The 26,706-nt window shown below is 36.4% G+C and overlaps 2 protein-coding genes across 2 annotated transcripts; both read left to right on the top strand.

The window, feature by feature from the left end:
• Window positions 1–20,736, top strand: LOC132300352 (uncharacterized). Its single transcript, XM_059797383.1, has 6 exons — window positions 1–582; window positions 2,311–2,522; window positions 14,358–14,675; window positions 14,872–14,946; window positions 15,221–15,295; window positions 20,027–20,736. The coding sequence occupies exons 1-6, from the start codon at window positions 360–362 to the stop codon at window positions 20,579–20,581; spliced, it is 1,458 nt and encodes a 485-aa protein (XP_059653366.1). The 5' UTR covers window positions 1–359; the 3' UTR covers window positions 20,582–20,736.
• Window positions 20,737–22,081: 1,345 nt separating this feature from the next.
• Window positions 22,082–26,065, top strand: LOC132300351 (peroxidase 43). Its single transcript, XM_059797382.1, has 4 exons — window positions 22,082–22,420; window positions 22,522–22,704; window positions 23,771–23,933; window positions 25,542–26,065. Exons 1-4 carry the CDS (start codon window positions 22,217–22,219, stop codon window positions 25,961–25,963), a joined length of 972 nt encoding a protein of 323 aa, XP_059653365.1. The 5' UTR covers window positions 22,082–22,216; the 3' UTR covers window positions 25,964–26,065.
• Window positions 26,066–26,706: the final 641 nt, after the last annotated feature.

Raw genomic sequence — 26,706 nt, 5'->3', positions numbered from 1 at the left:
ATTAACTGGTTAGCTAATAATTGGGTCGAACCATTTCACAAGAATACTTGTGTCTTGACACCACACGAAATCAACCTGATGCGTTTGCTTAAACTTTGAAAAAATAAAAAATCAACATAAAAGTTTTTGAAAAAAAAATTAAAAAAAATTAATACGGAATATAATGGGAAATCGCCTGAGGTTCAAGGGTTTTGGGTTTTGGCCATCGTTATTTAGTTCCGACTTGTAAACCCAACATTTTCCTCCACCACTACCAGTATACATATTTGATCATCAAACCCAGCACTCGCAGCCATTCATTCCTCGTTCGTGAGAAGCAAAGCCAAAACACAAGAGCTGAAGAAAGAGGAATTAGAAGTATGTGGTATCTGTGTGTGTTCTACCACAGATTGTTGGATTACAGGAAACCCGAAGTTGAATCTCTGGCCGAGCTTTTCGGTGCCTTCAAAGACGACGATTATGAGAGCAACCCACAAGAGAATTCATTGGAATGGAGGCTCCCACAGCACCACCACCCAGATTCTCCGTTCCACCTGGTCAATCTTCCTTCTGAGGACCTTGCCCGCAAAATCGCCAACCGAAGTGAGCCCTTCATCAATTTCTCTCACAATTTTCAGTATATATTAAAGGTTGTAGTGATTTTCTTGAAAATGATTGGAAAATAAGATAAAAGGTTTATTTAGCTCTCTGTGTTCAGCTGCTTATTTCGAAAGATTAGATATGGACTGAAATTTTTATTTTTTTATTTAATTTATTCTTATTTTGGCTTTTATCGAAAGTTCAAGCTATTATCTGGACTAATGCCTATTGGTGTGGACTGAAGTGTTATTGAGATCAAAGAGATGTGATTTCTATTTAAATAGGACTATTTTTTCTACAGGGTTGTATAGGGAAAAGGGACATTACTTAGTTTTGGTGTTGCTATAGTAGGGGCCTGAGGAGGGAGGACTCAAGACGGACCTAAATTCCCATGGCACTGATATTCAAGCGCTTAACGCTGAAATGGGCAACAGTTCTGAAAGTTTAGGGTTGTATAAGGCTATTTGGGAAATTAGTGAGTGTGGTGTAATCAAAGTCTAGGGCATGTCATTTACGATTTTTAGCAGTAGTTATGAACTTCAAATAAATGTGATGATGTCATATGCTTGCCTTTCTGAAAAGCTAGTGTATTGATAATAGGTCATATATTGAATTATTTGTAATAATCAAGTGTGTATAAGTTCATTTATGTTTGAGAGAGGGCTGGTTGTTTCTCAAAAGGAATGTTAAGAAGGTAGTTAGGGAATCGTTGACTCAAGGTTTTTTTTTTATGTTGCTGGAAAAAGTTTTTGTTGGCTAATGCCCTTTTGTACTTGCTGCCGTATGAGGAGCACCATTACATCATCTTCTATTGGTAATTTTGTGTATTGACTTCATATGGGATATATTTGTTGTCTGTTCTTTTACTTTGTATTTTATAAGCTTGGTTAACATTTCATTCTCACTTAAAGAATATATTTAACTACTCCTTATAGAATATTTAGTTCTTTCCTTGGTGGCAGAGACGCCCCCACCCTATGCTGAGTGGGGGCGTCCGCTCCCATCGAATTTATTTATTTTATCATTTTATACTTATAATTTTATTAAAATCTTAATAATACCCTCAAAAAATAATTACTAAAGCCTCCCATTTGTAAACCCGTCCCCATTGACGTTTTAGTCTTCACACTCACGAACCTCGCTGTCTCGTTTTCACACTCTCTGCTTCTCTTCTTCCTAGAGATTATAACCTATCGACTCTGTTGTGAAGAACGTAATTACTGTTAAAGTTATTCTATTTACCATGTTCGCTGATTTTTTTGAAATTATATATATTCAAAGCCGCCCCCAGTCGAATAATTTTCTGGCTCCGTCATTGCTTAGTGGTCTCTACTTTGCACATTCAAAGTAGAGAATACAAAGTAAAATGCGAATCTGACTATACATTCCCTTGAGAAATATAGGAATTAGGTAATCAACACACAACTATGAGGCATAATAAAGTAAATCAAAAAGAAAATATTAGAGGAGTCAAAGAAATAGGACCTGCAAGTTCAAAGTAGATGAACACCCAAATTTGGAGATATGGACTTCTCACAATCTTTATGAAAGGATTTTTGCTAATCTGGGCTTAAGTTCCAGTTCCACCAACACCCAAATACTAGAGTTCTCTAGTTTACCTGCAGATTGTCATTTTCACAATTTTAACATGCAACTACAAACATACGGCAATACTCCATCTTAGTAAATTGCAAAAGACATTGCATCTTTTTTTTGACTTCCAAATTGCAGGTATTCTTGTGAAGGGGATTTATGAACTTTGGGGAGAAGGAAGTAGCTACGAGGAACTAGAAGAATCTATAAAGGGTTATCCAGATGAGCATAAATTGCCATATTTGTCTTCTGAGAACACATTCAAGATTACTGTTGACAGCTTCGGAAAGGTTATGAGCTTTCAGGAGCAAAATGATCGCATTCGGGGGCTCTCTTACATCCCTTTCAAGGTTTGGCTGCTCATTGCAATTTGGTCTTTACTTTAGATTTTTGGACAGGCTGGAGATTTCTCAACACGTAGTGGGTTGGCCATCTTATTTTTATAGATAATATGCTCTTATAGTTACTACCATAATGGAGTAAATTTACTCTTGTACCTGCGTCCTGGTACCATAATTCACTTGAACCTTTAGGTTTTTGCATCTCTTGTTCTTTTTGTAGCAGGCTGAGATGATAAACCATTTTCCTTTTATTCACACTGGCTTTTTGACTAGCCTTGTTTGTCCCGTGCTTTCTACATCCTTTCCACTTTTAGGGGTCAACAAATTTAATCAAATCCTTAACGGTAGCTTTAAAGTGGTGATTGAAGGAATTCAGGCCTAATTAATGTGAGCCTGAAAATAAGCCTAACCAATAAGTTGAGGACCCCTTGAATTATTTGTTTTCCTGAGTCTTAAATCAGTGCTTTTAGAACAACCTTGAATTATTAATAATTGTAAACAAGTTAGTTTTCGCAGAAATTCTCTTAATCTATTTGTGTAAAGAAAACAAAGTTTCTCACAAAGCTTTCGAAATCTCACAATTCAAGTACGTATATATATGAAATAATGCTAAATTTCTCTTTTGTGTGTTGTATATTTGTTATGGAAATACTAGAGATCTTCTCTGAAGGTTCAGAAATCATTCTCCTAGTTTTAGAATGATTAGAAATCAATTTGGAAATTTTTTTACATGCTGTGGAGAATTAGAAACCAATTCGAACTTGAAAACTTCTGCTTTTACTCTAGTGGTGTTATGCACCTGTACAAAAATTTTTACGCCAATCCCAAACTCTCTAGTGTTTTGCTCTGGTGCATAACTATGGGTACAATAGGTTTGCACAAAAGGCCTTTTTTTGGGACTTTGTTGAGGGGTCAAACAAGCTTGAAATAAAGCGAACAATGTATTGTTAGAAAACTTATTGAGTCTACTTTTTTGAGTGTATAATCATGTACAGAATTAGTTATGACTCTAGAAAGGCAAATAGGTCAAATTCGGACTGTAGTCGACTCCAAGTGCACCCAAGACTTGCTCTAACGCTTTCAAGTCTGAATGAAACATGATTTTACTTTTTCAAAATTCTAGAAAGTCCATTAAGGTCAATCAAGTTAATTTAGCTGTTTTAATCCTAAAGGGACTTGGTCAAACTTATGTTGATCCAAGTATTGATGATTGCATTATTTGCATATCACCATGCATTGTCCGTGCCATCTTCATTTGTCTTTCACATCTCTCAAAATAACATGACTAATACTAGAAGAGATATGTGGTGATCTATTAGCATGTTAATTTGAGAGATATGTGGTGAAAGACGAATGAAGATGGCATGGACAATGCATGGTGATATGCTTGTAATCAACAGTACTTGATTGCATTAAAACGAAATAGGAACAATGCATCCATGTGGCGGAAATGCGGATGTTAAGATGGATGCTATAAAAAACTAGGAAAGATAAGATTAATAATCAAAGGATTAGGGAGAAATTAGGTGTGGCGCCTATTAGAAAGAAAATTAGAGAGTAGACTTAGGTGGTATGGGCATATTCAACGCAGACCTATAGACGCACCCGTGAAGAGAGGTAGATTGGTGTGCATAGAAGGGAAGAGACAGTGGTAGGCCAAAACTAACATGTAATGAAATGATAAAAAATGATTTGAAAAATTAAATCTAGTCGGAAAGCGTGGAAAAAGAGAATCCAAGTGGCCAACCCCGTTTGTACAGGATAAAGGCAAGGATGATGATGAATGGATCTAGACTGACCTAAACCAAAGCAACCCAAATCGACATATTATAACACACGATTGGTCACAGAAATTGCCAACACACTGACTCTTAGGTCGTAAAAATATAACATGCTATAAACTTTCCCTTTTATTATCGCGTGTAAAAGGTCTCTTTTATAAGGACACTATTCAAAATTCGACATTTTGTCTTATGAAAAAGAAAAATAAAGAAAAAATAAGAGAAAATTTTTGGATTTTTAAATTTATTGATCTAGAAAGAAACATATCCCATCTGTTACGGAATGTGTTTTCTGAAATACTGACCGCCATATTAGGAATTTTTTGGTATCATGTTGATATCGTTGTTCTGGAAAGAAAAATGTCCATGTTATGGAATGTGTTTTCTAAAACACATACCACTCTTAACATTTTCTGGTATCTGTACTTAAGATCATTCTTCTTTAGTTGACAATATGAAGGCTGCTTCTTTGATTTTCACTGTTTTCATGAAACTATTAACCTTTTGGTCTGTATCATTGTGCCCCAATCTATAATGTGAGTTGCACTAACTCTGATCTTTTTTTTTTTATTTTTTTTGGTGAATTTTAGTTATTTACAGAAAGGCGATATAAATTCTTGCTTTCTGAAACAAGCATGAAGTTGCATGACAGGAAACAACTCCCACCCCCACCCCCACCCCCACCCCCACCCAAATTCACAGACAACCTAAAACGCGGAGACACAACCTAAAGTATTGGATACCAACTCGCCAAATCAAGATTGTGATACGTTAGAAAATAAAGGAAAAGGTTTAAGACATATTTATTGAGGGGGGAAATAAATGTTAGTGAATTTATGATGGCCCTGATGGAGAGTTAGTTTTTGTTTTCATTTTTCATGGGAGGATAACTAATCTTAGATATCTGATGTTTTCTAAATAAAGCTTGTTTATTTTAAAGAAAAGGAAAAGAAGTTAGTTGGAAGGATTTGACAACCAATTGCATCCGAAGAAGAAATTGTACTCCAGATACTTTATTAAATGTCCAGTGAAGGGAAAAGATTAAAAATTTGACTAAAAAGCTGATAAAGATGTCAGTTAAATCTGTGGTTAACATAGATGCAGTTTAACTTTTAAAACAAGAAATATATTATATTGCACATTAACCAAATTGCTGAGGAAAATTATCGTTGATGATACTGATCGATCTCTTAAGATCGATATAGCCTTTTGGTTAATATAATCAATATATTGACGAAATTCAAGGGTATCATCAATTGTTTTACACGCTGATAAATGTTTTGTTAATCAAATATTTCAGCCTTGAGTAGATAAGTTGGAGTTAGAAATCAATGGCTTTGTGGTTAGAGGAGGGAGATCAGAGAACAATATTCTTTTATTGCATAGCTAATTCACATGGGAGATCCAATCATTAAGGTAGATTATGGATTGAATGGGACGGAAGGAACCAAGATAGGGAGGTGATGGTGGACTGGATTGTCCAGTTCTACATGAGAATCTTTACTTGGGAGGCTCATGAGCAGTGACTGATGACAGGGGAGCACTTGGGCAGGCCCTTTTTTGAGGAGCAGTTGGTGGAATCTCTCAAGAGTTGTATGTGGATAAGGTGCTAAACCCAAGCGGCATGACCCTGGCTTTCTTTCGACATTGTTGTAGTATTGTTTATGCTGCAGTATTGGCATTGGTGCACCATTTCCTCAAGTCTGTTAGGTTCAAGCGCACTTTAAATGCAACTTCTTTCATTACCTTGATCTTGAAGAAAGGAAGAGTTTCTGATTATGGGTGCATGAATTCTAGGATCTAGAGCAGGGAGTGACATGTTATATGTGAATTGGACAATGGTAATGCTTGTATCAACCCCAAGGGGTGGTTGGCTCAAGCGGGTAAGTTACTTGGCCCTAGTGCCTCGTGAAGCTTCAGGTTCTAAGAAGCACGGATACGGACACGATATGACACGGATATGCCGACAATTCAAATCCTAAAAAAGTAGGACACGAACACAGCGTGGACACGGCTAATATAAATATAAATTTTCATTCATAATCTATTGAATGAGACAATCATAGAACTTTAATTTATAAGTTCTATGCTAAAGTTACATAAGTTTGAAGATGATACTATTCAAATATATAAAACAAAATGTTATATTATAAATGATATTACTATCATATCTTGTCATTATAGTTATGTTTTGTTAGGTTGAATACTTTGATGTATGTTCATTATGCTGTTTCTAGGACCGTCGTGTGTTTGTTTTATAGAAGATGAAGAGTGTAGGATGTGTTGGTGGGTTGTCTGTAATGTGTTGACCAAGTGTCCAAGATGTGTCGGCCAAGTGTTCAAAATAATAAACTTTATTTTAAAATAATAATTTTTTTTTGATAAGTAATAATAATATAAAAAAGGTGTTCAAAACGCGTCCCTTATACAGAAATAGAACTGGGACTAAGGCCCCAAGGAATCCAAAAAACTAATTAAATCATCAAAAGAAGAGCAAGAACTCCTCTTCACATAAGAGAATAGAGAACAAAGAATGTGATGTTTCACCATTGCCATAGACGACTCTTTATCTTCAAACATTTTACTATTTCTCTCCTTCCAAATACACCACTAAACACAATGTGGGATAACTCTCCAGAAATCGCGTACATCCCTTCTTATGCGACAACCTCTCCGTACATGAATCAAATCCTTAGTAGATCTTGGCATTACCCAACACATGCCAAACAACCCAAAAATAAGATTCCAACAGTCATTCGCCACAGGGCAATGCATAAGGAGGTGGTCAACAGACTCCCCATCTTTCTTGCATAGACAACACTGATTAACAATACAGTTGCCCCTTATCCTTAAATTATCAATTGTCAAAATATTTTCCCAAACAGCGGTCCAAACAAAGAAAGCCACCCTAATTGGAGCCATGGATCGCCAAATAGTTTTCTACGGGAAAACATAATTAACAAAATGAGACAGACATAAAAATAGGGATCTTACTTCGAAACGACCGTGGGAAGAAGGAGCCCAAATCAAATCATCATTTCCTCTGCCAACACCCTCCTGCTGATACAGAAGATCCAAAAAAACACATACTTCATCAATCTCCCAATCCTGAAAAGAGCGCCGAAAGTGCACATCTCACGTAATCCCACTATTATCAAGACGATAACAATCAACTACATAGGCGTGTTTATCAACTGCAATACTAAATAATCTAGGAAATGAACGAGATAGTGGTTGATCACCACACCAAAGATCTTCTCAAAACCGAACAAGACGTCCATCACGAACTTTGAATCTGATATGAGCAAAAAAGGCATCCCAATCCTTCCGAATAGACTTCCACATCCCTACTCCTCCCACAAGAGTAACCGGACGTGTAGACCATCCTCCATCTTCTTCCCCAAACCGACAGGAAACTAACCTGCGCCAAGGACGGTGTGTTTCCCTTCCATATCTCCATAACCATTTACCTAGGAGGGCTTGATTGAAAGGAACTATTCGTCTTATGCCAAGTCCTCCCAATTTCACAGGCTTGCAAACTTGTTCCCATCTGTTGCAAATAGTTAGTTACCAAGAGTTGATTATGAGTTATTAAATTAAACTCATCTCCCCTTCCTCCCCATAGAAAATCCCGTTGAATTTTTTCAATCCTATCCGCAATGGAACAAGGGATTTGGAACATAGAAAGAAAATAAGTGGGAAGATTTGATAACGTACTCTTAATAAGAGTAACTTTACCCCCCTTGGACAAATATTGCTTTTTCCATCCTGCTAGTCTCTTCGCATACCTGTCAATCACTGAATCCCACCTCCCCACTATCCTTGAAGAGACCCCTAAGGGCAGCCCCAAATAAGGAATAAGAAAAGAACCCACCCTGCATCCAAGAACTACAGCTAAGGAAGAGATATCCTGAACATTCCCTACTAGGACAAGCACACTCTTCACCACATTGACCTTTAGCCCGGAGATCGCCTGAAAACAAGTTAGGATGCATCTCAAATAATGAAGTTGAGACACATCAGCATCACAGAAAACTAGGGTATTGTCTGCGAAAAGTAAATGAGAAATCTTCATCTGATGGGCTAAGTCTCTACCCACTTTGAAACCCTTAATAAAGCCAAGGTCCTCTGCCCTGCGCATAAGTCTGCTTAATCCCTCCATAACAACAAGAAAGAGGAAAGATGACAAAGGATTGCCTTGTCTTATACCCCGGGTGCAACCAAAGAAACCAGCAGGAGAGCCATTCACAAGAATAGAAAACTTGACTGATGAAAGACAGGTCTCGATCCATTTCCTCCATTTGCTTCCAAACCCCATTCTTTGTAACAAATAGAGAAGGAAATTCCAATTCACATGATCGTATGCTTTCTCAATATCAAGTTTGCATAAAACTCCAGGAATACCGCTTCGTAATCTGGAATCCACACATTCGCCAACAATAAGAACTGAATCAAGAATTTGTCGTCCTCCAACAAATGCGTTTTGGGAGTCCGAAATAATCCCATCCATTACTTCCCTCATTCTTAGAGCAAGCACCTTAGCAATAAGTTTGTAAATACAACCCACCAAACTAATTGGACGGAAATCCTTAATGTCAGAAGCGCCTTCCTTCTTAGGGATAAGGGCAATAAATGAAGCACTAAGCGACTTCTCAAAGACGCCAGAAGAATGAAATTCCTGAAAAGTACCCATAACCTCATGTTTTACCATCGCCCAGCTTTCAACAAAAAACGCATAGTAAAACCATCAGGCCCCGGAGCTTTGTCCCCGTTACAACTTGATAAAGCATTTAGAACTTCTTCTTCAGTAAAAGGATTCTCAATCCTATCTCTATCCAGCTCAGATAAAGCCTCAAAATGAAGACCATCAAGTTTAGGTCTCCAAGCTAAAGGCTCGGTATAAAGCTGTTGATAAAAAGAAGCAATCCTGTTACGCATCTCCTCCTCTTTCCACAGTTCCACACCTTCCACCCGAATTCTTCCAATATGATTACTCCTCGTATGAGCGTTAACTAATCTATGGAAGAATTTTGTGTTCCTATCCCCTTCTTTTAGCCAAAGAGCTTGAGATTTTTGTCTCCACGAGATCTCCTCCATACAAGCAATCTCAGCAAGAACCGCCTGACAAGAGACTCTTCTAGAACGTAGAGACTCCACATCCCCACCCGCCTCCTCAAGACGGTCAATCTCAGAAAAATCAGCAAGGACTCTGTTCTTCCTCCATTCTAGATTCCCGAAAACATCCTTGTTCCACTGCTTAAGAGCGAATTTGAGAGCTCTTAACTTCTTTGTGATTATGAAACTGGGCGATCCTGAAACAATGACTCCCTTCCACCAAGATCTGACTTGCTCTTGGAAATCCTCTGCACGTAGCCACATATTCTCAAATCTAAACGGGGTTTTTCGAGTACACAAACCCCCACAATCCAAGATCAAAGGAACATGATCAGAGATAACCCTTGCTAACATCGCCTAAATGACATCCAGGAATTTCTCTTCCCACGCCCTAGAAATTAGAAATCTATCCAGTCTTGAAAGAGTGATTCGATCCCTACCATTCGACCAAGTATATGCTGCACCTTCCATTGGTAAATCAACAAGAAGATGCTCATCAATAAAATCAGAAAATTGATCAATTTCCAGTGACCTTCTTCCCCCTGTAGACCTCTCTGACGGGGACCTGACAGAGTTGAAATCTCCTCCCAAGCACCAAGGGAGAGACCACAAACCTTGAACATCACTAAGCTCTTCCCAAAAGATGGGTCGCTCATGATCAATAACCGGTCCATAGACTCCAGTAAAAACCCATCTAAAATTGTCCTCTTCCGTATTAAACAGACAAGGCACAGAAAATCTCCCCATCCACACGTCTGTTCTAGATAACCATCTGCTGTCCCACATAATTAAAATCCCACCCGAAGTACCTATGGCATTCAAAGCCTCCCATTCCACAAACCTACCTCCCCACAAACTCCTGACTACCCTGTCAGAAATGGATGCCAGCTTGGTTTCCTGTAAACAAACAACTTGGGCACCCCACTTCCTTAAAGCTACCTTCACCACCCTTCTCTTGTTCAGGTCGTTGAGACCTCGAACATTCCATGTAATAATTCGTAGCTTCATTAAGAACTTGATAAAATTATCTCCCATTCACCCTTCTTAAGACTCCTACTCTTGGTCCTTCCCCTTTCCTTCACCACTCCTCTTATCCCTTCATAGTTGACTTCAGAAAGAAGACTCTTTATCTCCCTTGCCCCTTTCCAAGACAATAAAGGCCTCGTGTTCATAACTTGATTGGTCACTGCGACCTCTATCCCTTCCACAATCGCTTGAAGGATAGATAACGTCTGAAGTGTCGGAGACGTGTCTAGGAGTGTCCATGGGGTGTCGGACACAGACACGACACCTCATACAAGTGTCCGTGCTTCTTAGATCAGGTCTAAGGTTCGACTCTTCTTGGGTGCAAACAATTCCTTAGGGGGGTGTTGAGGATCAACTAGGAAAAAGAAATGGTAGTGCTTATATCATGCTCATTGGGGTTCCTTCCTTGATGCCATTGAGCACATTGTTTTAGGAGCCAATTGGAGGAATTAGATTATAGTATGTATGGCAATTTCTCCATTATCTTCCTTCTGAATGGCGTCTCTGCAGGATTTTTCAGATGTTCAAAGATGTCAAGATAGGGGATTCATGTTATTCTCTTTTCTTTATTGTGGTTATAGAAGTGCGAGTGAGATAATTTGTAAGGTAACAAGAGAAATTACGTGCCCTTCCAATTCTTTAATCCTGCCAATTCTTCCCCTTCTTCAGTACTGCAAGAAGAAGAGCCTCACCCTTTCATCACATGTTTTTGGAGTTGCCCCTCTTTTGGTAGTGCCCTCTTGCCAATTTTGGCTTGCCCTCAAGCCATCTTGACAGTCTTGTTAAATAATTTCTTTAGGGATTGGGGTTTTCAACTTTCCAGAGAGAGGTTCTGGAGAAATTAGAAGTATGATAAGGTGGGATCATTGGGATCCTTGATTTTGGGTTTTGGTTTTTCTAATTTTTAATTCTATCCCTAGATGGTATGTTAAAGAACTTTGGTTTAAAAGACTTCTACCGACGTATCCTATTCATTCCAAATCTCTAAAATGTGTTTGATCTGATGGCTCTAAAGGAGAGTTCATGGGGCTGTGCCCCCTTTATAGCCTTACTCTATTTTGTGTCCATCTTTACACTAAGACCTTAGTTGTCAAAAGGCTGGGGAAGATTCAGGGGATTTTCTTCATGATGGTATGGAAGAAGTCAAATACAAACTAATAATGCGGAATAAATGTACACTCCCTCACATTCCGAAGGGCTTGGATTGAGGATCCGTAGAGTTAACTCAAGCTCTCGTATGGAGATTGTGGAATATGGTAATATGTGGAAGTATAGTTTAGGATAAATTTTGGGGATGCAGCTCTATAGATTTATTTATTAATTTTTGGTTGGGACTTGGAACCTGGGAGGGTGACAGAAAGAGTTGGAACCTTGGACGGAATTTTTTCACACACACTGGCTTAATGTGAGATTCTCTTATGATGTTAGTGCTGGATAATCTCTCGAAGGTGTTGTTTCCAGACTCTTTAGGTCTGCCATAAACAGGGGAATTAAATGCGGATTATATCTGTTTTTTGGATTCTGGTGATGTGGCAACCCCAATTTTTAGATCTCTGTAGGATTGGGAGTTGGTCTCTGTGTATGTAATCTTTCAGACTCCATGTGGCTCTTTCTTGTGGGAGGTAGAAAGAATGCATTGAGATGGACTTCAAATAAACAAAAGTCATTAGAGTTTGATAATTTTATTTAGTGTTTTGTAGGGGCAACAAGGTTCCCTTGGAAAGTTATTTGGAAGGTCAAGGTGCCTTTTAAAGTAAATTTTTTTTTTTTGCAATGACTTTGGATAACTTTGGTTGGAGGGGTAAGCTTAATCCTAGTTGTTGTTTTTTATTCCGGAGGGTTGAGGAGAGTACCAATCACCCTCATTTATTGTGCGGTGGTGAATGACTTGTGGTGCATGTTGCTTTTTCTTTGTTTTGTGTCCATTGGGTTATGCTGCAGATGGATTATCAGAGTGACTGGTAAGATAGACCACACCCAACACAACCCGCCCCAACCAACACCACCCCCCCCCCCCCCCCCCCCCCCCCCCCAACAACAAAAAAAAAAAGAAAAGAAAAGAAGAAAAAGGCAAGAAATAAGTCACAGAGCATAGATACGAGTGTGGGACACAAATATGACATGATATTGGCAGGCAAACACAATAACTACAGAAAAACTTACATGTCTGTATACATTGAGGGTGTGATAAAATATATGCATGTTCATGTATATATGTAAAATTTTAAATTTCTATCATGACATAAAGGCATGACACTATGATTTAAACATTGGAATCACATGAGAAATATGTTGCATATAGACATGAACTTGAGGCCAGAAGTAACATAATTTGCCCACATGATATCTTAATGCTTCTTATTTGTGGAAAAGTCCAAATATTTGAAACCCTTATTTTTTCTTTAACAGTTTTGTTCTAATACTACGCTTGAAATGTTGCATCTCAGTCCTCAAGACATGTCTAACAAGTGTTTTAGATTATTTAGAAAAGTATCAGATATGTTATCTAAATTTATTTATTTTAAATCATAAATACGTTTCTGAAGATGGGGCACATATCTGGAAACACATAAGGAATATTGGTTTCTAATATAATCATGGATATGACTATCTTGTAGATTTATCCATGCTTCCTCATAGATAAAGCACCACTAACATGGAAAAGGTTCCATTTAAAGCTATATTACCCAACAAACTGGCTTGATATTTCCGTGTCTTGATCTTTTATTACTTGCTCTGCTATTGTTTTATATCATATAGAATAAGTTCATTTCCTGTACTGAATGATGGAAATAAGATGCTTGCTATCATGATATCTTTTTTGCTTCCCAAAATTGATAAGAGCAAGAATTATGTAGGACATTAGTTTTGCGTTCTTGAAATGTTCCATTTAGCAAATTTACTATTTCACGCTCTATATTTGCAATGGACATGAGATTTTCAGTTGCTTCTTGTTTTTTCCTTATGCTCTTTGGTCTGGTCTTTTTTCTCAGTTTTCTACTGCTTAGCCCCCTGCGTGGCCTGAGATCCTTGTGTGGCTTCTCAATAAGTGCTGGTGGGTTCCGATAGTGGATCTGTAATTCCTGCTAGGTCTTGATGTCCCAAATGGAAGAGTTCCCTTCTCTTTCTGGTAGAATCCATTTTGGCCCATATTAGTGTATTCTGTAGGCATGAAATTCTCTCTCTTTTAATTTAATTGATTTTCATTGCTTTGTTTCTGTCAAGTGGATGAAAGATGGAACGTTTTGTTTTGATTGCTTTAGTAAAGGGATAAACAGAGATTCACTGATGAGAATTTTTTCTTTCAGTAGCAGGTCCTTTTTGATTCTTTACTATTTTTTTTTTTTTTTTTCCTTCCCTATTTGAAACTCATACACCCACTTGTCCGACTTGAACCCTTAACCTTCTATTTTGGAAGGCTAAGGAAGTTCCACAAGGCTATATCCCTTGTGTTTCTCTTTTTGGTTTTAATTTATCAATAGATAAAATAGTAAGTTTTATTGTGTAGGCATAATAAGGATTTTCTTATTGGAATTGAAAATTATATTTGTACTTTTCTTCCCAAATGAAAAAAGTTTTGCTGATAAGCTTATCTGTCATGTTATCTTAGGCAGCCTTTGATTAGGATTTGTTTATGTGGATTTTTATTGGATTTTTCCTTCAGCACCATGCCTTGTTTTTCAAGGAAATTCAATCTTTAAACGCACGACATAATGTCTATAGCTTCCACTGAAACCAAAAAATCCATTATCCTAGGGTTAAATATATAGTGCACAGATGAATTTTTTCAATTTTATGTACTTCTAATTGATGATTTTTTTTTGGTAATTTAATGGCTCACATCAGTCAGGCTAAATTTGATGTTTATTTTGATGTAGTTCTTGATCATTTCTGTTATCGCCACTAAGTTGATTTGTTTCAGGGACGAGTTAATTTACGAAATCCAGATCACAAATTCTGGCTTATGGAAACTGATGACTATGGGTCAACTAATGGGCTTCCACCAGTTGTCCAGAGGAGAATATTTTTTGGTCGAGAAGTTGGTGCTGCTGATAGGAAGCTCTTGCCGACCTATCAATTAAAAAGTCGCACCTATCTTGGCCCTACTGCCATGGATGCAGAAATGGCTTTCCTTATGGCCAACCAAGCACTGGCCACTTCTGGAAAACTTGTCTATGACCCTTTTGTTGGTACTGGAAGCATTCTTGTTGCTGCAGCTCATTTTGGAGCAATGACAATGGTTGGTACTTTTTATTTTCTTTTGCTCATTTATTAGAAATCTTAGTTACTCTGAAAACATTCTTCACATGACACTTCCTTTTGAATATATATCTAATTGATTGAACATTTCCATGATAGATTTTCTTATAAAAAATTGTCTTATTGATTGAAAACAGACTAGTTTCTTTTACTATCAACTAATTTAAATTGTTCAGGGTGCAGACATTGACATTAGGGTAGTACGTGATGGCCGTGGACCAGACTGTAATGTTTGGAGCAATTTCAAGCAGGTGATTTTGCTATTAAATTTATTTCGTGATCTGTAAATATTGTGTTCTCTATATATTCTTTTGCCGATTAATGTATTCATACATTTTATGCCGGAGCTGTCATCCATATAAGATTATATGAATGGGCACCAAAATGAACCGTCAGTGACTTCTGTCTCCTCTATATTAGCTGATTTGATATTTTCATGTCAGCTAATCACATGGGTTCTCATGTCTGTCTGTTTGCTGTACAAACTTTATGAAGCCATATTTATCTGTTGATGCTGTTTTGCAGTATAACTTACCAATGCCAGTTTCTCTGTTGAGGGCAGATAATAACAGTCCTCCTTGGCGTGCTGGGTTAAAAGAGGTAACTACTTGTTCTCTGCAGTTGGTCAGCTGAATCTTTTTGTTCTTGCTGTATATGATTTTTTTTCCTTCTTTCCTTTTTTGCTTTATAATTTGATTGGTGTTCTTCACCCAGAATTTCTGGCATGTGTGATCTCTTAGTTTACAGTTGGTCTCGTGTTATATATTTTGAGTGTTTTATACATCTTTTTTATCTTATTAAAACTCTTGTAATTTTCCGCAATGTTAACATTTTCTCAACTAGTGCTTCTGTTGTGTCACTATATTATTTAAAAAAAAAGTATTTTGTCTAAGAATTTTGTACAGTTGTCAGAAAATTTTTAAATATTTTTGATAAGTAAGATTGTAGATTGTATTTGCAGTTGTAAGAATTCTCTTTTTCTGTTGGAGTCTAATAGAGGAAAATATAGTTGGGGTTGCCTTTTAATTTAGGTTTAATCTTCAATTTTCTACTTTTATTCTTAAAATTTAGAAGTGCAATATTTTAGTGACGTAAAATTTAGTCCCTCTATATATCTATATCTATATCTATATATGTACTACTGTTACAAGTATAAGCAATTTTTATTTTTTATATACATTTTCCAACATTTTTATACCATTTATTTATTATTTAAATTAATTAAAATCCAATTTATTCACACACACATGCTAAATAGCTCAGTTACTCTTTATTTTTTAGAACTCGAACTCCAATTTATACGTACATAAATGTGTGTGTATATATATATGCTATATAGCTCAGTCTCTATTTTTAATAACTCAACGTTTTCCTGATAAAAGATGAATTTATTTATTCATGAGAGCTCTCTGTCTTCATCATAAAAACTGAATTTATTCTTGAGAACTTCACGTCTTCTTCAGAAAAAGCGAAAATTTCTCTGTAGTTTTATTTTTTAATTTTTATCTTTCTTTAAATGCAGATTATGTAGTTTTTACACACACATATATTACGTGTATATATATTGATGAAGTCCACCATGAAACATGTCTAATGGTCTGCTCTCAATGTTGGTTTATGATGGATTTCCCTGGCTTTTGCATGTTATGTTACATCTTTAATTTCTTGTCCATTATCACAACTGTGATTCTTATGGCTAATAATTTCTCTGGCCTAATTTTCGCCTAACACCACCTTTATTTTGCTCAGACATAAATAAATTCTTTTATCATTTCATGGTTGTTATCCTTAAAGCGTCGAAAGCATGGTGTTGTTTTCCTGTAAAAGGGGACATACTTTTCCAAATGGCAAGTACTTATATGACGTCCTAATTAAATTGTAGTGTTTTAAGGTAAAACTTTGTCAAAAACTTAATAATTGTTAGAAGCCACGGACGAAAACAATCTGGGATTTTCTCACTGACTTATAGAAATAACAGTAGTCCTATCTCTACTCTCACATACAATGTATGTTTGTGTGTGTGTCAACAAAATCCTTTGTTGATAGCTAAGGTTTCAGTAAATGGAGTATAGAAAAAGACAAATGAATTTCTATTATATGATCTCAATCAAATATTACACACAATTTCGCAATTGGATTTGAAAAAACCAAACAAGTGAAAAAAATAACAAATAAATCAATAAATGGTACTCCACATTTAACAGGGAGAAGGTCCCTATGCCATGTTCCTGACCTGTGTTGTATTAAATTAATATAACATCTAGAAGTTGGCATATGGATAAATTTAATCTTTTCTAGGCATAAAAAAACTTTTCATCAAAACTAGATTGGATTGACCTTGTACCAAACAAGACCTACGGTAGTGAAATTTATTCTTCCGGCTTACTAGAGAAGAAGTTGGATAGCCCAAGATGTTGTGCATCTCTGAATCTGAAGGAACTAAGACTACAAAAAAACTCCTTCCAATTTCAATTAAGAATTGTTCTTCACTGGTGTCCTTATAAGGAACTAAGACTACATAATGTTTCAACACCCCCTATAGGAGTCTCCTCCCCATCAAATAACCTCCTATTCTCTCTTTCCACAAAGCCCACCACAAGCATAAGGGGGCATCCCTACACATGTCTCTAGCTTAAGATCCCACCAAACAACCTCTCCAGGCCTCAAGGAAGTTCTTTGTGCATTGTGGCATGACCCAATGAATCTCGAATATGGCATAGAGCATGTCCCAACCGTCCCTAGCCATAGGGCAATGTAAAAAGAGATGGCTCACTGACTTTCCATCCCTCTTGCACATACAACACCATTTGACGATGATCTGACGCCTCTTCCTTAGATTGTCAATTGCCAATATCCTTCCTAAGGCTGCTGTTCATTGAAAAAAGGCCACCTTTAAGAGGGCTTTGGTGTGCCAAATAGCCTTTCAGGGAAAAAAAAGGTTCCTTGGGCACCCAATAACTTGCTGTAGTACCCCGAATTTAGCTAGAGCCTGCCCTAAACCACCCATTCATCCCCTCCCCACCCACGTTCTGGCAATAATAGTGCCAAAAACTCTACTGCATCTTCCATCTCTTAATCCTGCAGAAACGACTTGAACTGCACATCCCACATCAATCCGTAGTAATCAAGATGATAACAGTTAACAACCAACGCCTGGCGATCAGAAGCAATCTGAAATAGTCCCGGGCTCTAGAGACCTCTCTCCACACCACGAATCCACCCAAAAGCCAACATGTCTCCCACTAGAGATTAAAAAGTAGTCCTGCTATTCAATCTGTTTTGTCAAAGGATGAGGGGAGTACCTGAAGGTTGACAAGCGGCTGAATATTTATTCAAGAAGGGCTTGTTTGATTTAAACGTACCATGTACTCCTTTAAAAGGCGTTCTGAGTGAATTATTTCAGCTCCACACTTTCTTTCCTACCTAGCACCCAGAGATAAGGAAGGGCTTAGTAAGTGACAAAATGCTTTGGGGAGTTGAAAATAAGCATAGATCTGGAGATTCCTGAATAGGTCAACCTTTCAAACTTCTGAGAACATTAACTCAAGAAAAAATTTCATTAAGAGCTCCATTGTAGAATTGTGACCTAACCATTAAGCAAGAAGTGATGGGAACAATTGAACCTATGAACCAATTCACGAAGTACCAAAGTCTTGATAGTTAGGTCTGGTCAAAAAATAATGTCGATGAAGGCGTGTAGGTGCACTATTCCGTGGTGGGAATTGTTTATGATGTAATGGGAACTCGCCATGCTCCTTACCAGACTTGTCATGTGTCTTGGCTGAATTTTATTTTCTCTTGGGGGTGGAGTTGGGAAAGGGTTGGCCCGTCCCCATTGCCATCCCAATATTATACTTCTCAGAATAAGAAAAAGAGAGAACAAATGAAAACGATAGTTAGGATACAATATTTCACAAGTAATTAAGGCACCATAAAGAGATATGTATGCTTATTTTATGTTCTGCACATTTGCATAATAAAGAAATACTAAGTTGGAAAAGGATTAAAGGATTAAAGACAAGTTGAAGACCTCATGCTTGCACACCAAAGAAAATGTGTTTGCCACGTTCTCTTTGTTTTCTTCTTGATGTTCATTCTTGTGGATGTCAGTTTTTTGTTTTGTATCGCATCCCGTCCATGTGTGCGCTACCTAGGTTACTTTCAGAGTTCATGAAGATTCATGTATACTACTGTGGATGTTGCTGTGTGTATATATATATATATATATAATTTTTAGGCAATTTCTGCATGTTCAATCAATTCTGGGAGTAGCCAGTTTATGCTAGCACAAGATAGTTATATGTTCAGTAAACTCCTAGCATCGTGCATCAGTGGAACTAACACTGGTTAATGACCTGTATTACTATTTCATTTTATATTTGATAATACTACTTTTAGACATGCTTAAGTTACTATAGATACCTTAATTGTTCTCCCCAACTAACTTCCTTTAAGTGCTGATTTCTTTTTTCAAAAAGCTGCTATGATTTTTTGCAATTCCTAAATATAACCGAAATACTTTTGCAACTCAAAATTAATTATTTTTACTGGATGTCAAATTTTGGGAAGCATTTCACTTGTACAACTGCAGATACTGATGCAGAACTGACATTTAGTACCTCAAAGTAGGCTTATAATCATAATAATAATAATAATAATAATAACCCTAGTCACCATGCGTGCCCTTGATATTTTTCTTGATGACTAATAATAATGTTGCTTGACCTTTATGGTTGTTACACATGTGATAAGTGGGAAAACAGTTCTTTTTTTTTTTTTTTTTTAATGTGAGAAGACATTTATAAAATCCTGGAGCTTAAATCCTTGAATAGCATACGGTGCTTTACCTTCTCCTGACTACATGAATTGTCAAGGGAATATCTAAAAAAGAATGAATTCCAGTTAGAGAACTTGAATGCAAAATTGAATTCTTTCTGCAATCATTCATATATAGCCACAACAAGTCAAAGCCTTTTATGTTGTTGTCGGTGAGTGCTTTCATGGATATTTTATATTTCTGATTCATTCTTTTTCTTTAATGATCTCTATTTATTAGATAATGTTCGGACTTACAGTTATTTGGAGCTTATGATAAATATTTGCTGTTAGGTAAATCTAAGAAGATATGGTATTAGGATGTTTGAGATCTCCCAGCGATTTGTTTAAACCCTTACTTTATTTTTTCCCATGTAAATGTTGTCTTTCTTTGTACTCTTAGCTGCATTGCTTTGTGTGTTTGAGCGACACATTTGCTCATACTCGAGTAACTCGACACAATATTCTGCTCATGCCTCTGTCTTGCTTTTTAATACTTTGTGTTGTTTCTGAAAGGTCTTTGATGCCATAATATGTGACCCTCCTTATGGGGTCCGTGCTGGTGGGCGCAAATCCGGTGGCCGGAAACTGTTGAAAGGGGTTGTGGGTCCTTACACCGTTCCCGATGACAAGAGGACAGACCACATACCCTCTACCGCTCCTTATAGCTTAGTTGAATGTGTGCATGATTTGCTTGACCTTGCCGCGAGGATGCTCGTGATGGGTGGGAGGCTTGTGTACTTCTACCCTGTACTAAGAGAAGACGATACAATTGATACCAATTTCCCGGAGCACCCTTGTTTCAAATTGATTGCTTCATGTGAACAGATGCTAAGCTTACGGTACAGCCGAATATTACTGACCATGGTGAAGACTGGACCGTACACCGAGGAAGTTGCTGAGTTGGCTAGGACCAAACATATGGAATTCAAGGAGAACCATCTGAAGTGGTTAGAAGAAGGTAATCTTCGTTCTGCAGTTTTCAGTCCTACTGACTCTCAGTTGGGTGGAGCAGTTGATACTAAATTTAATAAGGATTGGAAGCCAAAATACAGAGGGAAATATGTGTAATTTTATTTTATTTTTCTGGCAAAAAACTCGCACACCCAAATTACCGGGGACTCAAATTTTTGACCTTCTACTTTGGAAGGTGAGTACCAATGAGTTATAACTCTTGGTGGTGGTGTAATTTTTACTTCAAGCAGCAGTTTTTAAGTTTATTATTATTTTTTTTCCTCTGGTTTTTCTTTCAAAGTTGTTTACCAGCATTTATGCTTTAAGTCACATAAAGCGGAAATAGGAGCGAGAATGAATTCGAGAGTGGGAGAGCGAAAGCGGCAAAATTTAGTCACAAATAGTGGTAATGAGAGAGGGAGTGGGAGCGCGCTCGGAGCGTGAAAGCGACACCCGTAAAGGAAGATTGTGTAACTTAGTTTATGTCTTAACTGGTTATACAGATTTTCTATAAATCGAACAAGGTTCAATATGTTTAGAACCAAATTGAAATGCACCCAATTGTGGTAAAAATGTTACGACAAATTTCCAGATTTCAAGTCCATAGATTTGTTCCTCACTACTGAAGTCATACAAATCTGACCTAGAATGGTAAAAAAAATGGTGCAAACTGCGTTGTTGCTGATTATATAAACGTTTATAATGTGATCCTTCCTTCTTCATGTATGTTATGCATCCATATTGAGGAGCATGCAAGAACTACAGCATAACTGGTACTATTTGTCCCTCAACCTCTCGCCACACACACACACACACACACACATTGACTCTCTCTTGTACCTACTTTGTTTGTTGAATCATATTTCCGGCACAGGTTATAGAAAATGAGTTGTACAAAATTTAGAAGATTACAAAATTGTTCTTGTGCAGCCAGACTTTTGTACACTTTTAAACCCGATCCACTGGGCCTTTGGCCATGTTCTCGAAGTGGACTGGTTTGGGTTCCGCCCGATACACAAAGAATGGGCGGTTCATCCAAGAACCGGCCGTGAATACACCCAGAAATATACCAAGCTATAACAAAATCAGTAGCCGGTGGCCGGTTCAACGAACCATGATTGAAATAGAAAAATCTATTTGAGAGATGCAACACACCATGCAATACATTTATTTTGAGGACGCATTATTATAATGTATTTTAATCGGCAGTAATAAACTATTATTTATTTATTTTATTTTTTATTATGGTGGACTCTTTTATGGAGACAAGGGGGAACATTAGGAATAGAGGCCCCCAAGGGTTTGGTCCAGCGGTAAGGTAAGGGTCTTAGTTCTAACATGTTTAAGGTTTGACTCCCCAACGCTACATTATAGTCCCTAACTAACCTAATACTGTAGTTATGGGGCTGGTTGCAGTATTCCCAATTTGTTACCTTGGGGTGGGTCTAAAGGGCCTTGCCCGAGGGAGTTCTAGGTATAAAAAATAAATAAATAAATACATTAGGAATAGATGGGGGAAGCACATGCAACTTAGATATAGTTGACACATTGCCATCTCTCCATTAATTGCAGCTGGCAGCTTCAGAGTCAAAGAGCTACCATCAATAATATATATATATATATATATGCACACACACATATACTATACATGTGTGAAAAAGTAAAAATATTCACGGCTTCTCCCCCTTCTTATTGTTGAGAAATTATATATCCTTTCCTTTTTTGTCTTCCTTTTTCTAAGTAATTAAACAAATGGTACCACCACTTTTAGTTGTTCTCATTTTGAGTTCTCATATTATTGGGAATTCACAAGCCCAACTCAGAGTAGGTTTCTATTCCGAGACATGTCCAGATGCCGAGTCCATTGTCGGTGGTGTTGTTCGGCAAGCCACTCTCTCAGACTCCAACATTCCTGCTGTCTTGCTTAGGCTCCACTTTCATGACTGCTTTGTTCAGGTATATATATGTATGTATTTGTGTATGTGTGTGTGTGTGTATATATATATATGTATGTATTTGTGTATGTGATATATAGTATCTGTTAATTTGGGGTGCAGGGATGTGATGGGTCAATACTGATAGACAACGGGCCTGATGCTGAGAGACATGCATTTGGTCACCAAGGAGTGAGTGGTTTTGAAGTGATCGAGAGAGCCAAGTCGCAACTGGAAGGTGTGTGTCCAGGTGTTGTTTCTTGCGCAGACATCGTGGCCTTGGCTGCTAGAGATGCCATTTCCTTGGTACTAATTACATGCATACCTTTTCATCATCATTCTCCTCAACTAACTTCATTCTTCTCCTTCTTTTCATCTCTACTGCCATATTTGATTGGAGGGAAGGAGCGACGAGGAATGGACGAGAGGGAGATAAAAATGTTTTTTGGGGAGAGGGAAAAAGAGGAAGAGGCTGGGAGAGAAAAAGAATGAATAATTAGTAATTTTCATTTTTAACCTTTTAAAAAATTTAGAATGAATATTTAATTTTTATAATTTTATATAACGGGGTATGTTGGTAAAAAGAATATAAAACCTGTTTTTCCATCTTCAAATAAAATAATAATAATAATAATAAAAATCACAATCTATTTTTTATACTATTCTTGATTTTCATTGAATCAAATAAAAAATGAAGAGAGACATTTTCTTCTTTCATTCATTTATTTTCCTCTTTATTCTACTTATTTTTCCATTCCTCCAACCAAATGTACACACATGTACACTTAACCTGACTTCGCATGTGAAGAGTTTATTTCTTGTTTTGAACTAATTTTTTTTTAGATATTTTTGAATTCTTTTTCTAGTTATGTAGCTCTAATTCTATAGGGTATAACGAATTTTTTTTTTTTTTTTTTCAAAAAGTAAAAAATAAATATGCTTTGAATAGATTTTTTTTTCAAGGTAATGATTTTAGACCTAAAAAGGCAAGTAAAAATACTGGAGAGGGATTTCTATTTCTTTGTATTGGATAAGCAATGAATGGGGATGTAAAAGATAAGAAATTGTCAACTAGCATTCTAGGTTAGACACTTAAGTCTAAATAGCACTGTATTTTTATTTATTTATCGTTCTGAACTTGTCTGCAACTGTTTCTCTATTAAAATCGTGGCAACGCTATGACATAACTTTAATTTTGAGTGAACCACAATAAATTTGCGTATTCTGATATGTTTTTGTTTGTATGTATATGTGTCTTATATGTAAGTATACACACACACATATGTATATATATATATATATATATATATATATATATATATGATTGAGTTGTTAATGGTTTTGTTTTGTTGTTTGTAAATGAGATGAACAGACAAATGGGCCAGGGTATGATGTACCGACAGGGAGAAGAGACGGTGTGGTTTCGAATATATCGATGGCCGAAGACATGCCAGATATAAGTGACTCAGTTCAGCAACTCAAAGCCAAGTTTTTGCAGAAGGGACTCTCTGACAAAGACCTCGTGCTTCTCACTGGTAAGTAATATTTCCAATGGATAACCCCTCTTCCTTTCTCTCTCTCTCTAGATATTTCTCTCTCTATCATGCAGTAGGGATTGGAACGAGTCATTAATAGCACTTGCCCCCCTACAAAAACATACTTTCTAATTTTTAATTTTTATTTTTTTATATATTTTTTTGAAAATGAAAAAAGTATAAGATAAAATAATAATAAAAATCTTTATTGATTTAGTTTTGATACTATAAAAGCAAAAACCATCATTTATGAGAGTGCATTTTTATACAACCAAAGTTGTTCACTCACATTGAAAATGTGGACCGATCAAAGATATTTCTGTTTTTATTTTTTTTTTTATTTTTGGGTAATTAAGTGAGATTTAACAAGTGAACTTTGGAGCTAAAACATAAGCAAGTTCGAGCATTGAAGTTGAAAATCATTCAAATATGATAATATTTTCATATTTTCTTTTTTAGTTTTCAATTGGGAAGGTCCAAAATAAAAAAATGGATTTTTGAATCAAATTGAAAACTGGACTTATACAAATTTTAAATAAAAATAACAGAAAAAAAGAAAGAACTTTTACATATTCAAATACTCTGATCCATTCAAAGTCGGAAATGACTCAAACATAGTCACATTTTCACATTTCTCATTGTTTTTCTTCTAGAAATTTCAAAATTAATACATACATATATATGTATGTATATATAGAACATTTTTGTTGTGGTGCCTATACAAACATAGTTGGAAATGAAATCGAACTCTTTTTTTTTTTGGGTAATTGAAATGAATTAAAACTTTATGATATATATATATATATAGACCTTACATTTAGTCAATTAATGGGCCACAAATCACGTTATTTAAAAGAACTAGATGTGGACAGTGGACATTAACCTAACATATCAAGAATTAAAAGCCTTTCTGAGTATAATATTTCAGTTCTGTTAAATGTTCCTTTCCTACCACGTATATTGAACCATCAGTTGTCTCTAACATCTAAAAAAAATTAAAAATGTATATCTCAAACCACACTACACTTTTCTTGATGTGAATCATTAACTCTCATTTGCTGGATCTATCTGTCACAATTTAAGCATCTGTTTCTGGATATTTTTAAGGGACTCTACTTTTAGGAGTGAAACAATAGTTTTATTAGGCTGCAATTCCCCCCAAAAAATTGTTTAATTTCATTTTTATGTTAAACTTTATTGGTTATGACCACATTCTAGGGCTAGCCCTACTCTTATCATTGTGGGGGTACGGAGAGGGTCAGATTTACGTAATCTCATCTTCGTAAAGAGTGAAAATGCCATTATTCCCACAAAAATAGCTTTCATTTTTATGTTAAACTTTGTGTTATGACCAATAATTAGGGCTAGAGTCTACAAAGTTCGTATATAGAGATTTTTTTTGTTTCGAACTCGTGATCCGTTGGTCACAATAAAACATAGTTGTGGGGTTTAGGGAGTGTCAAATTTATATAACCTTACCTTCGTAAACAAAGATGATATTTCTGTTTCGAATTCGTGATCTTCAACTCACAATGAAACATAGTTACATGCTTTGTTGAACGACAATAGGCTAATTGTAATAATAACATGTTTATGGAAAAATTGCAGCTTCACATACGATTGGTACAACAGCATGTTTCTTCATGACAAAAAGGCTGTACAACTTCTTTCCCGACGGGGGTTCTGATCCGGCTATAAACCCTAATTTCCTACCGGAGCTGAAATCAAACTGCCCACAAAACGGGGACATCAATGTACGATTACCGATAGACCGGGGCAGCGGACAGACATTCGACAACCAAATTTTGAGCAACGTTAGGGATGGGTTTGCTGTGCTACAATCTGATGCAATTCTCTATGAAGATGAGGCAACCAAGAGTGTGGTAGACTCTTACTTTGGTATGCTAAGCCCAATACTTGGACCAACATTTGAGGTGGATTATGTTGATTCAATAGTGAGAATGGGTCACATTGGGGTTAAGACTGGCTTGCAAGGGCAGATTAGGCGTGTTTGTGGAATGTTTAATTGAATTGTATAATGGATTTGGTGTGTATCCTGGTTCAATTGTATGCTTCACTTAAACAACTTTGAAATGTTAATATGTTTATATGACTAGTTTTTTTTTTTTGAAAAGCGGGCAAGAAATAGATTTTGTTATGTTCAATTAAGAATAATGTGCTATGAAAATGAAAATTAATGAATTTAGATCTTACAATGACGCATGTAGTTACTAGACTCCCTACCCAATTAAGAAGATGCATGGATATGGACATGGATGCGAACACGAGACGATATGATACTAATATAATGATATGATAATTATAAAAAACACGATGTGGGACACCTAGAGAATAGTTCTAGGGTGCCGACATGTGTTAGATGCGGTTAGAAATATCCTAAATAGTAAATATTTTATTTTTTGATTATATACGATTGCGACACGGCAATGATACGTTTTTCACACTTTTAATTTTAGGCTAAAACGGGATGATTTTGTAAAACTTTTAGGATACAACAGGGTGATTTTGTAATTTAAAAAGTTTTTGACACTTTTAGTTTTAGGCTAAAACGAGATGATTTTGTAAAACTTTTAGGGTACAACAGGGTGATTTTGTAATTTAAGAAGTTTTTCACACTTTTAGTTTTAGGCTAAAACGGGATGATTTTGTAAAATTTTTAAGATACAACGAGGTGATTTTGTAATTTAAAAAAAAAAAATTCGATGCAATTTAAAATATATTATGAGTTAATTAGAAAAATAATATAAAATTT

The sequence above is a fragment of the Cornus florida genome, unplaced genomic scaffold (assembly GCF_030987335.1).
Source record: "Cornus florida cultivar Cherokee Brave unplaced genomic scaffold, ASM3098733v1 CherokeeBrave_3.0.0_Hap2_Chr03, whole genome shotgun sequence".
Lineage (NCBI taxonomy): Eukaryota > Viridiplantae > Streptophyta > Magnoliopsida > Cornales > Cornaceae > Cornus > Cornus florida.
The sequence above is the reverse complement of the archived record's forward strand: the minus strand, read 5'-3'. Positions and strand labels throughout refer to the sequence as shown.